The sequence below is a fragment of the Pteropus medius genome, unplaced genomic scaffold (assembly GCF_902729225.1).
Source record: "Pteropus medius unplaced genomic scaffold, Ma_sr-lr_union100, whole genome shotgun sequence".
In the NCBI taxonomy this organism is placed as follows: Eukaryota; Metazoa; Chordata; class Mammalia; order Chiroptera; family Pteropodidae; genus Pteropus; species Pteropus medius.
Window position 1 is genome coordinate 5,678,878 of NW_024343578.1, and position 14,507 is coordinate 5,693,384.

Below are 14,507 nucleotides of genomic sequence, written 5' to 3' on the forward strand. Positions count from 1 at the left end.
TTTGCTTTGTAGTTTTCTTTCTTTTCACTGTATTGTTTATTTCAAATTTTATATTTATATTAGGCTTACTATATGTCAGCACATGAATTTGGTGCTGGGAACACAGTGGTGAATAACATTAACCTGACATCCTCCTCTCATGGAGTTTAGAATCTGAAGTTAAATTTTTTTTAATGGCCTTAAAGTTAAGGAAAAACTTTGACTAATTTTTAAAAAGTGGAAGTGAGTTCATCTTCTTTTATGATTCTTGACTTTAACTCTGCAAAAATTTTCAGTTTTTCCACTGCTATAAACAAGACACTGTGAGGAAGGCAGTGGTGTCATCTTCATTTTACACACAAACGAAAGGAAGATATGGAAGTTTAAGTGTGTACTTGCTCATGTTTCCATGACTTAGGTTAGTGGAGCTGGAATTCAAGCCCAGGCCTTGTTGATGCTGAATCCAGACCATATGGCTTCACTGGAGTGTTTAAAGTTGTACTAATCTAATGAGGTAGCTAGAGACTTCTTGGGGGCCTACCCTCTTGAGTCTGTGTTCATCTTGCACTTTCTCAATAACATTGTGCTAATTAACGTTGGGCTCAGTTTATGGCTTCTTCAAAAACTTCTCCTTTGACTAGAAGGTCAGTTACACAAGGAAACATTACTAAATGAAAAAAAGATTCTTAACATGAAATTCACAGGTCAGTAGCTCACATGGTTAGGGATGCAGAATATGGCAAAATGGTTGACCTCGGGCACAATAGTATTTCATTGAGTGTCTGTTTTTCATCAGCAAAATGAGAATGATAATAACTACTGCATAGGTTGTTGAAATGAATAAAAAAAATCTGTAAAATAGAGTCTGGTCCATAGTAAACACTAGAAGTATCAGTTATTATCTTGATGATGACGATAATGATGCTTTGTCCCTGGTCTAGCTTAGTAGAGATTCAAGGCATGTAGTGAGCATTGTGTCATCCTTAAGTTCTCTAATACAGATTACATTGTGAAAAATATCATTTATAGGCCACACATCTGCCTGACAGATTGAAGTAAAGCTGTATATATATAAGTTAGCATTAGAATACTTTTTTTTTCTGTTGATTTTTTTCCCTTTGATACAAAGGAGCAGTCAGTCTACTAAAACAAAGAAAAATCACCATTGGTATTTTTATTTTCAAAGATTCCAACAGTGCCCTGCATGCAGTGACCTTTCATTTAACTCTGTTTAGGGTTTGATGCCTATTTTACGTCCCGCACACTTGAAAACAATAGAAGAAATGTATGGTTTGCTGAATACTGGGAAGAAAACTTCAACTGCAAGTTGACGATTAGTGGGTCAAAGAAAGAAGACACAGATCGCAAATGCACAGGTAATTTTATTCTCATTGTCCTTCTCCTGTTACTCTACGTGGCCAGCGTTGAAATGTCTGCATAAGTGACAGAAGGAAGCTTGGCTGGAGACAAATTGAAAAAGTAAATTGAATTTTACTAGATTGTTCAGAAAATGGAACAGGAACATGTCTTGCAGGACAAGAGAAGTTTAGACAAGATTGTGTTCTTTCCTGCCTGTCCATCTAGCAGTAATTGACATTTTCATTGATTATTTTAATTCAAAAGGGATCGTGCTGGTTTGGATGCTCTCACTGCTAAATATTAGTCCATGTTGTAGCCAGGAGTATGAAGTCATTTCACGTGGACAAAAATCTCTTACAAATCCCATATCAGCACAAGATTTAACTGTTATTATAGACAGTATATTTGATTGAGGAAACAAAGTACTTGGGTTTGGACTAATGAGTTTCAACTGATTTTCATAACATCAAAGTTAACGACTCACCTGCTATTTAAAATATGCTTAAAAAGTTACCAAACCTTATATGTAACCTTGCATAATTATTCCAAATTAAAAACATGTGTGTATGCCATATATATAGTAGCAGTAGTCAGATAGCAGTTATACCTTCATTCATTGATTCAGTCACATGTTTATTGAGCAACTCCTTTCTGCAAAGTTACACATTCATTCATTGATTCACTCGCAAATGTTTATTGAGCAACTCCTTTTTGCTAAGCAGTGTGCTGGGCACTGGTGATCTGATGGTGAGCAAACTAGGTAAGGCTACTGCTTTCATACTACTTAAAGTATAGTGGAGGTAAATCTAGGTTATTCTCAATGAATACATAATTACAGTCTGCAGTAAGTGACTGAGGTATTACCAAGGAATTTCAATAATTGAAGCTAGAAGCTGTTTCAAAAGACCTTTTTGAGGGATGAGCAGGCATTAGCTAATTAGAGAAGGAGAATGACAGATTGGAGAATTTCTGGAATAATGTGGGAAAGGGCTTGTAGCAGGAGGAATTGTGGTACCTCTCAGAATGTGAATAACAGAAAAATGTGACTGAGGAAAAGAATAGGATGAATATGTGAGTTGAAGTTGCAAGTGAAGAGATATAGGCAAGGAATAAGTTGTGTTGGGACATATGTGGAATTTAGTCTTTATCCTAAAAGTACTGAAAATTTTGGAAGGGTGTTATGTAAGAGTATGACATGATCTACTGTCTTATCACCTAGCCCTTTGTTAAATAGCATTCCCAAATGCTATACTTCAGTTATTTTCAAAGTTTGTAGTGATGATCTTGAAGTACCACAAAACCCTAAAATGCCTTCTGTATGCTCAGGAAAGGCACATATGTGTTGGAAACACTTCCTGTGTTTAGTTTATCTTCGCAGTACAATTCTTTGAACACCTATTAAGAATAATGCATGTAAAGCATGATACTAAAAACACTGAATGGTGTGAGGATGCTTAAGTTTAGGGCTTTTCCTCAAGAAGTTTTCTCTTAAAAAGATAAAAAGATAAGATATGAACAGAGACATGAGCAAAACAATGACACAAAATAAATATGCATCATTGAATGTATAACTCATATAATTTAAATATTAGATTAACCATATTCTCTATGCCATTGTGTATAGCAACAATGTTTTCAGAAATATTCTCATAATGTTGGGCAAAACAGAAAAAATTAATGTTGACTGGACCTAGGTGACACAAAGCTTTGAAGTAGAAACTGAAAAAATTAGTTCGATGTCCGGATAATTTTTCTAAGTGACAAGTACATCCAAGTATACTAGATGTATCTAAATGATTGATGATGATTTTCGGTTCTTTCTGATATGTGATGTTCCATAGAGTGTCTGGAAGGTAGAATGTATTGTGTGATGGCCACTAAGATTGTTTCATCTAGGCCAATCCCCAGTCTTTTTATAGGCTTTAACACAAGCTATTTTATCTGTAGTCACATTTTAGTGCTGATCATTAAGAATACGGGTTTATAAAACAGGTAAGCTCATGAACCAAACCACTATCTTTTAATAATGGAAATAGAAGTGTTAGTGTTTTCTCGTAATGCTTCTTCCATGTGAAAAATCTTTAATCAGATTTACTAAATTACCTGTGGTCCCAAATTATTTTAATATTCTATCCTTTCCCTTTTATTGGTTCGTGAACTGGTCTTTGTACTCAGGGCAAAGAGAGACCAAAGAAAGAGGCAGACCACTCCAGATTGGTAGATGGCAGGTTTAATAAGCAAGGGAACTTACTTATAAGGCTTGTCTTGGGCAGCCACAAGATGTGTAGATCACTGCATCCGCTGGCCAGAATCTTAAAAGTTTATATAGAGGCCTCAGTGAGCTACAGTCATCTACACAGTCCAGATGGTCTCAACAACACCTTACTCTTTTAAGGCTATGTCCTTGGAATAGCTCCCACTGTAGGCAATGTACATTCCAAAGACAGGGGCGGATGCGAGGACTCTCTGATTGCTAAGGTCTACCTCATGGATTAACCAGCAATCATGTCCTCTCATTTACCTCCTCCAACACTTTTCATTCCTTTTCATGTATATTTCATGTATATTGTAGTAAGATGTGCCACCCTGAGTCGAGGTAAATACTATTGCCATCATTGTGTCTCTTGCTCTTACCAATACTGAATATGAGGACGTGGGTGGTTATGTGTTTTTTTCTTTCTTATACTTTTTCCCGAATCCAGCTAAACTTGCATTTTGCTTTGGAAATATTCCGAAAATACTATATAAAAAAGTCTTAACATTTAAGTATACCTCAACTTAGAAGTGAAGAAATGGGAGAAAAGACATGCTCAGATTTGCTAGACTAGAAGAAGTGATAGAAGTGACAGATTGCATTGTATTAAAGAGAGTTCTTGAAACTGTGGTGAGAAACTAAGTTTTAATGAGGGAAAAGAATGGAGGGGAGAGGGAAGCACTGAGGGGCTTATGGAGATGGGTGATATAAGAGAAAGCTGCTTTGGCAACCAGCTTTTGAAACATTAAAAGAATGAGCACATTGAGGAGAATCAACCAGATGTGGATGCTAGCTAACTGAGTAGTCTGGCATTACAGATTAACTGCATAGGGAGAGTATATGTTTTGATCTGAGGACTGAAGAAAGCGGTCCTCTTCACAGATCACTTTCTGTGACTGGGCTGTGCTAAAGAATAAGTCTTAAATTATTCACTGCTCAGTTTTAGGCACGAATTAAAGTTTAAATCTTTTTTTTTTTTTCTAGGATATCTAGCCTCTTTAATTATAATGAACTATTATACATTAGCGCTAAATAGACGATCATTGAATCAGTCATCTGGCAAGACAAGTTTTGAAGATGAGGTGTAGGACCCATACTACTTGGAGAGAGCAAACTTCTGGGTTCAGAGAATAACAATGAGTTTAAAACCCTGAAGCATAAAGTCCGAAAGGAAGAGTAATTGTTGGAAAAATTTATTAAAAAGAAACTATATACTTTATAATTTGATTTGAGGCTAGATGTACATGGATTCTTATAGGAAATGACCTGAACAATCATGTAATCATTAGTCCTATAAATTGTTCTTATGCATTTATAGTTTCTTTCAACCAGGAAAGCTACCACATTTTTCAGTATTTTAAGAACAACCCAACTTTCCTTGATACCTAATCCCAATGTCTCCCAAGCCTGAGAGTTGGACATTGTTCCTCCTACTTCCCTAATTTTCATTGATATAGATCAAACCTTGGCAGTGACTCATCCTGCTCACAGGTTATCTCAGCTGCCATCCTTCAAGGGGACATGCAGTTGAGTAAGCCTATTGATGGTTTAATCATTCACAGGGTACACAAACTCCATTTGACAGGTACTAATGCCATTCATGCTACTTCACAGTAGAGTGACAATTTCTCATGGAGATAATGCTAGCCACACACACAATAAAGGAAGCTCTTCTGAACAGTTCACCACAGGGTACTTATTACTTGTGGGCAGAAAGGTCAGATGTGATTTTCTTCAAGTATTTATGTTCCCCCATCTCCACATCAATCGCTAGGCATGTTCTCACTTAAAATTTGCCAGCATACCCTGACACAAAGGCCAGTTTATAGTATGATCTCTTTGGGAATAATATTATATTTTTGTGGAGATACCGATGTCAAGGAAAGAAGGAAAAATACAGAGATAAAGTGGTCTTGAAAAAAGAAATTGAGGACACAAAGTGGTTAAGAAACCATTGGTTTCAGTATGAAAGTGACCTGGTTTTGTGTTTTAGTGTTACCCCTGAGTACCTTGTAAAAGCTTGTACAACATTATTTAACCTCTCCAAGCTTTTCGTCATCTTAGAAATAAGGGTAATAAAACTTTGATTACATCCAAACTTGTGTGGATTAAATTAGGTAATTGAAGTAAACTAGCACATAGTAATAACCCATTAATCCTAACACTGTCTTGTTTTGGGCTGAATGTAGTTGCCTGTGAGGGTTTCACAAAGATTCTATTCTCTTACATCACTCCAAAGGAAAATCTGGATACATGTCAAATTCTAAAAGAAAAATATGCTAGGGATTTGAATAAGCACATAAAAGTATGGACAGGCATTCTTCACTGAGGTACACATTACACAGCAATGTATTGAGGTCTCAAAAATTCATAGATGGGCGATGTACAACTTTATGCTATGAATGGAATACAAAGCTCAAGACACTAAATTTCAGTGCCATAATGTTGAGTGTGTGTCCAAGTATCATTGGGTCTTGGACATGCCTGACACTTCATGTCCCAAATTTTTTACCGTTTTTATCCCTGATGTGCTGTATCCTTATGTGGTTAGCATCATCTCCAAGATTTTTGCTCCCAAACTCATTCTTTAAACTGAAAAAGAAGATTTGAGAATCTGAATATGCATGCCTATGGCAGCCTATAAAAATTATCACTCTGTCATATCTTGTGGCTTATGCAGAACATTTGTCTAACTAACATTACTATTCTGTCAGATGATACTTTGTGGATAGTGATTCATCAGAGTTACCTCTTTGCTCAAAAGAAGGAAATCAGCATTTAGAAATCCATTGCCCCATGAAGGGACATTTGGGTTTTCAGAGATTTGTTTTCCTTTTGAGATGATAGGATGAGTAAGTTCATGACTTTTCTTTTTTTGTAAAAAAACCACTGTATTCCATTCCTTTCAAGTCACACAATAAGCAAAGTTTTGATTTGAGTCCCTAATCATCCAGTGTTTACTGTGGAAAGTATCAAGGGCTGAAGAGCATACTCTGCATTTTGGGAGGTCAGATTTTTAAGCGGTGTGGTTTTTTTACACCTCATTTCTCAAAGTTACTAGTTTAAGTAAAAGTGATTTTGTTGGTGGAAGCCAACAAAATCCTGTTAAGAAATGCTGTTGGCGAATAAACCATGTATATCTCAAGTCTTATATTCTTACCTGGAACCCAGGCCCATCAAAGCCTGTATAGTTTTTTAACAGGACTATCAAGACAAAGGAATTACACATAAGTAAGTCAATTGCTTTGAGAATATATGTGCAGAAAGAATTTATGACCATACTATTTAGTTTTCTCCATCATTTTATTATTCTATTCTGAATTGACCTTTAATTGTTATATAAATGTTATATTGCAGCACCTAACAATTTATTCAGCATGATTAAGGAATTCACATCAAAATGTTATAGATAGGTAATATCTTAACCCTTTGGCGCTCTGAGACTTTTTGAAGCCATTTTGATGAGAAGCAGTATAAAATGCATTTTATACCTTTGAGCTTTCTTAGTTTTGATGCAGAGTAATTATGACTTAACCTGTATGGAGTTTCCATAATATGATTGTGTGTTAATATATTTCTTAAAATTCTGATTGCCTGAATCATCTCTAAGTCTTAGTCTTGGTTAATGTTTCTCTCATTATGATCACCCTTAAATTTTCCCCTTCCTCCCTCCTAATGGCTGGTTTCTATCTGTGTGGGAATTAAAATATATGTGCTAAATTACTAACTTTTATTCATTCATTTAAAATAAACATTAAATAATTATAAATGTCTCAGAAGGCTAAGGTATATAATTTCATGGACTTAGTACAACAGTTTATAGCAATTATTTGGGTACATATACTAATAAAATTTAGACGAGATGCTAATTAATATAATATTCTCCAAATTGAAATTATGTATCACATCTGAAGTCCTTATTCTTAGAAATCTTTAAATTCTTTTTGGAACAGGAATATTGAATAAAACTCCTATGTCCACAAAAATGTCTATGTTTCTAGAGATTGGGTTTCCATATGTTATAGTCAAAAAATGCTTTTAGTATAACATTAAATTATATTATATGCCATACTAATTCTATGGCTTTGCTTTTAATTCACTTTGATGTGAAAGTTCATCCTGCTATATTTTAAAGCCAATGAAGTTCTTTCTCAAGAGAAAATTAAGAACAAAAATGTAGCCTCTTTTCAATGAAAAGCAAATCACCAGCTTTGTCAATTATTCCAGTAGAAAAATTTGAGAAAAGATAAAGAAGATGATGACAGTTCTTGCTTCTGAGAGCAAGAATTCTGTAGCCTTTTCTGTGGTTATGTACAGTATTGAGTAGGTATAACTCTCAGGCCACAAAACCAGTAGCGCAAAAAATAAAACTTTTATTTTCTATAACTTCATTTTGTTTTCAAGGCTCCATTCCAACAGTTTGTAGAAACTTAATCCATCTTTTTAGAGTCCTTTATTCCAACTAATCAGTGGAGTTGAAGCTTAGTTATAGAGAGCTTTTATAAGGCCAGAACATAAGAGTTATTTGTGGGATCCATTCGCTCTCAGCCTTTGGCACCTATCCATCACTTCCTGCTGTCCACAAATCCATCTCCAAGAAAGATCTTGTCTATGCCAGCCCTTCCCACTGGAGATGTAAAGGTGACCACAACATGGAGTCTTTCTTGGGCCTGGCCTCGGGGTTTCTCCAGATTCAGCTCTAATTTTGATTACTTTCACAACCCTCCTCTGACCATGGAGGGGGAGGTTGCATGGGCACACATCAACATTTTACTCTCTTGCTTCCCTCAGTCTCTCCTTTTTTATCTTCCATTCCTGAATGCCCTTATTAGAGGCTGGGGGAAAAGACTAACTTAGATTCAATTATATCTATACAAGTCTTTCGTATATGGCATACACTATGTCCTGAGAGATTAAACTTTTGAAGCTCAGAGCCTAGTACCGACTACATAATACTGGCTGTTAAAACTCAATCAATCTTTTTCTTTTCTCTGTTCTCCTGTGTTCTGTTATTATCACTCTTCCTAAAGCAATGAATAAGCTCTGTAGCTTCAAAGGCTAAAGGATCAAGCCACAAGATTATTTACATGTATTTCTATGAGATGATGTGAGATTATGTCATTAATATGACATATTGATATATAAGAATATTACCATTCAATACTATATTAGCACAACCAAAGTAGAAGAGTAATAGACAGCAAGTCAGTCTTTGTTTTTACTAAATAGTGCAAACATAGCATTAAACTTTGAGTTTGTTCAAATCTTGAACAGGCGCCCAAGGTAGGAAGGGGATGGCTCTCTTTAGCCTTATTAAATAAATGTTTATAGATGGACCCTACAGTAAATGAATTCTTTCCACCACTGACGTTACAAAACTCAAGAAGAGGTCTTCATTGAATACTATTTTACTTCTGGCCACGTTCCCTCAAATTCGTCTTGCCATACAGCACAGCAAAGCATCTACACAATGTGTTTAATTCTGTGCAGAGTCAAACCAGGCAGCAGAACCCCAAGTTGAATGCCCAGGGGTATCCAGGCAAAACTGTTTCATGAATGCTAGAAGCTATAATTATTTGAGCTTTGTGTCATTTCTTTCTCATTAACTCCAACAGGCAATGGCTTTAAAAGTGGAAGTTATAGCCTTCCCAGGTTCAGAAAGTCTATCAGACTGGGCAGTTAATAGGAAGGAATTCCTGTACTAGGGGAATTAATGCATATGTGTCCTCTCAGCAACAGCTCTTATAAACAAAGTGCCTCTTGTAAGCAATATAAGTATTATAAATTGGATGCTTAGAGTCAGTTTAGTAGGTATAAGAAAGAGCTGTTGAATGACTTATCAAGTATCATCAAGCAAATTAGACTGGAATATAGCTTTCCTCAGGAAGAGAGTCTAGTAATACAGTTTTCTTGTTTTTTATTTTCCCTCTTGGAAAGAGAAATATGGATACTAAAAGCACTTTAGGTTTTTACAGTGTGTGTGGCATCATATTTGTTTCTCTAGAAAATAAAAATGTGCTCAGAAGATAAGTATCTGCCATATATATAAACCCAGATAAAAACTTTCTATAGCTCCTTCTAACTTTGTCTCACTATTTCCAGTGATAGTAGATCAGGAGTGTAGGTGCACACATGGGGAGGCTCGTCATTTCTCCATCCTCAAACAGTACTATTTACCTTCCTGGTCACAGATAGCTCTGAAGGGACTTACAGTACCTTCTATTACATAGAAACACACTATAAAAGCTGCCTGCTGAAGTCTACTACTTGACTCATGAAAGCAATTCAGACTGGAAGAGTCAAATTGTCCAAATTTGAACCCCAGACTTTTCACTTCCCATGTCACCTTGGGCAAGTTACATAAACATCCTTAGTCTCTCATTTCTTCATTTGCAAAATGAGATAATGAGAGTCTGTACTACAGGGGTCATTTGTGAGGATTAAAGAGAACAATGCCCTGTGGAAATAGGCCTCAGTGGGTTTAGGGGCCATCGCTGTGGTTGGTGGTAGTGAAACTTTTGTTACTTTTGGCCTTTGAAAAAACAAAAACTGAAAAGAGAAGTCCTCATGGCTCAAACTGCCCAGTTTTCCTTTATTTTTATATCTAGTCTTGTTCTACTTTACCTTAAAAGTCCTTTGCTTGTATACACATATCAACACACTATTATGGGTTTATATGTCATCCAATTTGAAGCCCATATTAACCTTGTAAAATACGCAAGGCAGGTATCATCCTCTTTTACAGATTAAAACAAAACTGAACTTTGGAGAAATTCTGTGACTTACATGAGAACATGATTGCTAATAAGAAAAATATAATAACATCAACGACTAATGCCACGCATTTATTTTCTCATGCCTTCTGGCACACTGTTTGCTCACGTAACAAATGTGTGTTGAACAGTTGTACGGGGTCCATGCTTGTGTTGAGTATGAGAACATAGACAAGGTTTTTGTTTTTGAGGAATTTATGTTCCAGTCTGTGAGGCAAACAGAAAACCAAATGCGGATAAGCAAAAGAATAACACATTATGATTAGTGCTGTGAAAGAAACAAAGGCTGAACTAGAAAACAACAGTACAGAATTATTCCAGGAAAATATAGTCATCAGAGATGATCACGACAGCCCTGACTGTCTGCGAAGGGTTATTATTCCCGTTGCACAGATGAGGAAATTGTGGCTCAGATGAATTAACAAAATGATAAATACGACCGATTTCTCTCTAGGCCCCTTTTTCTCTTCCAAAGCTCCGAGAGAACCAATTGTGAATAGGCAATTTCTTATTTGGGAGAATAACGTCATGTTTTTGTTTACATAACAATTTCCTCACTTTGTGACACCCATTCACCGAAGGGCTCTCTTAATAGAATGTATTTGATAATAATCCTAGATTGATCCTTTGGTCTTCATTTATAAACAGAGAAGAGAATTGGCCTTGTTTCTTTTCTTCTAAACTCAAAATAGGGCAGTATTTTTTAGTTTATGCTCAAACTTTGTTATATTGATGAAAGGCTAGTAGCACATACAATACATAGAGAAGAGACACAGGATTCAAACTCTTCACCTCCCTGGCAGCATAATTATACAACAGTGAATTAGAGCCACAACTATAAACTTTTCTCTGAATGTTTCTCATCCCCGTGGAACTTTGTCCAATGGTGGGGCAAGCAAATATGCCTGCAGCTTTATCGAAGCCAGTGATAGAGACTGAAGCAGTGAGAAACCGAGACAACACCAAATAATACCTCTCGGGAAAAGCTTACCAGTATTGGAGGAGCAGATATAAATTTGAGCTACTAAAGTGGTCCAATACTCTGGCAGAAGTGAGCAATTTACTAGGGAAGGAAAATGTTGAATTACAAGATGCTATTGCTTTTTCATTTGAGAAAAAAATGCAACTGTCATGAGCAAGTTTCAGGCAAGCATGTAACAAAAGGCCACATTTTAGAATTCCATTAAATAAAAACAAAATATAAAAATAAAACTATACTAAGAGCCAAGCTGAAGCAGTTCCCTTGGTGTGGGTACAAGTGTACAAAAGTCATTAGGACAAATAATTGTTAGACTTCTAATGTTGAACCTCCTGGCTGTTAACATGACTGACATAAATCATGCCTCCAGCACAGACTATATATTTCCATAGCTTCTCTCTTTCCTTGGACAAGTTGTGAGGCTGCAGAAGTGTTATTGAATTTTAAGAACTTCTCAAAAACCTAAATTGGTGGTATTTTAGTAAACAGAACTAATCCTGTTACCCTCAATATTTAGGGCATTTTAATGGCCATATATTCTTCCAAGGAAGACTAAAACTCTCAGCATGGTCTGTAGGGCCCCCTGTGGCAGGAGTCCATCTTATTCTTCTGCAGCTCTGGCCTTCGTTTGGTTCTGTAAAGGCACCTGGGTTCTCCCTACCACAAGGAGAATGCATATGCTCTTTCCTTTGCCTGGAATATCCTTCCCTCAGTGTGGCTTTTGGCTAGTTAACACTCATTCACTCTTCACATCTCAATGACACCTCTTTCAGAAGGCCGCCACTGATGTTCTCACCATGATCTAGGTCAGGTTCTTTGCTCTCTATCCTCCTGCCTTTCTTTCCTTCTGAACTGCCCTTGCCTCTGCTGGTGAGGAGATCCTCATTAGTATGAGTATGCAGTGACTATCTCTCTCCTGCACTTAGCTGCAAACTCAGTGCAACCAGACACTCATTTCTTTGCATACGCCTTTCTTCGAATGCCCAGCCCTAGCTCAGGTTAGACATAGATTAGAATCTTAACAAGCAGTTGTTGATAAATCATTTTTGCTTTCTATGCTTAAAACAAAGATTTGCTTTATATAAAACATTTTAATGCAATTGATCAATTTGGGAGAGGAGGGCAAGGTGGCAGGGGCCGGGGGCGGGGGGCGGGAGGTGGGGGAGTGTTGGGCAGTGCACTTGCGAGTGCTGAAGCAGAATCTGTCATTTGGAAAATCAGCCTAGGCAAATGGATTGAATTAGGGCCTTTGTAAGATTTATTGGGCTGCGCATGTTAAATGTTTCATAAGCCCATTTTGTGTTTTTACAAGACGCAAAAAGAAAATAGCAAGTTCTGCACTTATTTGAGTTGACAAGTGTTCCATTTTAAGTGAAAATCCAAAAATCCAATAAACTATACTATATTAGCCAGTCCTTCCTTTAAAAAAAAAAATCATAGGAACAGAGGACTAGGGAATGCATTAGCCTCCCTGCTTTGACCATATCCTTTCCTCTATTGATTATTGTTATTCTCATAACTGAAAAATTGCTGCATTTTATAAATTTTGAGGAAGAAATTAGATGTGGGGCTAAAACCATAGTAATAAAAATAATAAAATGGCCAATGTTTATTAGGTACTTTCTTAAATGACTGTTTCATCCTGCAAACAAGTAAGTGACTATAAATCTAAATGAACAAAAACATTAGCTCTTTGCAATTTTTACCCTTAAAATTTTAATTTTGAGAATCTTTTAAAAAGTAATTATATTTCTCTCAAAGTTTGCAAGTATATACAAAACACATTAGGGGATATTTTAAGACCTCCTGCTTTTTCCTTTTTTTGGATTACTTTCTTGGGATGAATTTCGAGAAGTAGGTCTTTAAATGGAGTAGTAAAGAACAAGGACTTTGAGGCCAAATCTCCTGAAATCAATTTTGGTTACAGCCCTTTACTAGCTAGGAAGCCTAGCATAAATGCGATCGCATCTCTGTGCCCTGTTTCCTAACTTGTAAAATATAGATGATTATAATAACCTGACAGAGTTTTGATTTTTTGTGTGTGTATTTTAATAAGCGCTAAATGAGTTAATACATGTTAAGTGCTTAGTATAATACCTGACACATCGGAAGCATTGCCTATTTTTATCATTACAGAATCACAGTATAAATGTTTTTGGACAATTGAAATATATTGTTAAATTGTTTTCAGAAAGGACTATACGAATCCATTCAACCACTGGCAAAACTACTAAAATGTTACCTCTGTTTTGATTTGCATTTCTTGGAAAACTTGCAAGATTGAATTTTTTTCCATATGCTTAGATACTGATTTATCTTTTTTATGAGATGCACTTTAGAGTCTTTCAATTGTTTTACTATCCCCTGTGCCATTTGATCATCCCTACGACTCAGCACAGTTGGCAGAACTGATAATATTTACAATCTTCTGAAGAGAAAGATAAAAGCAAAGTTCTTAGATGTATGTTAAGTGGATTGCCCAGTCACTTGGCTAGCCTCTAGCAGAGCTGGGATTTGAACCAAAGCATTTTGCTTTATTCTTGTAAACAGTGATTCATGAAAATAATGCCTCCTGGCATTATTATTATTTTTTTTTTATAATCATGTCTAATTTTTTCTTATAAGAAGTTTAAGTCCTTAGGAAAATGTGATTTAAACATCTTACAATCTGTGTTCGGAAATCAGTATCTCCATAATTTGGTTTTGAGCTGGATATGGGGAATGAAAGCAGTCACGACCCTCCCCCTTTATTTCTAGCTCACAGCTGGATATATTAGTCAGAGTCCAAACAGGAAATAATGGCTCGTTCAAACCAAATTATTTAAAGAGCATTTCATAAAGAAACAGTGTACAAAGGTGTCAGAGGAGTTCCTTAAGAAGGCAACAGAAGATAGTGCACTGCTTCTGGCCTGCTAAAACAGACATCTATTATCACTCCTAGCCTGAAAGTGCAGGCAGAGGTGGTGGTGGTGGTAGGTATGAAAATCCTGGGAGGATACCTGCAAAGAGTCTACCTGATAAGGAGGGAGCCAGACCAATAAATAATAAGAACAAACCATCCTCCTGCCCTCCAGTCTCCTGCCTATGACACCCACTGTCTAAACCAAGTGGGTATCAAAAGGAAGGGAGCTCTTTGAATCTGTCTATCAAAGTGAGCTTCTCA

At 36.3% G+C, this 14,507-nt stretch overlaps 1 protein-coding gene across 1 annotated transcript in view; it reads left to right on the forward strand.

The window, feature by feature from the left end:
- Nucleotides 1-14,507, forward strand: part of LOC120606347 (metabotropic glutamate receptor 7-like) — a gene marked incomplete at its 3' end in the record, with an annotated part of 556,936 nt that overhangs the window by 478,251 nt on the left and 64,178 nt on the right. The window contains exon 5 of the mRNA XM_039867571.1: nucleotides 1,215-1,355. Coding sequence (XP_039723505.1) covers nucleotides 1,215-1,355 — 141 coding nt within the window. The remainder of the gene's footprint in view (nucleotides 1-1,214; nucleotides 1,356-14,507) is intronic.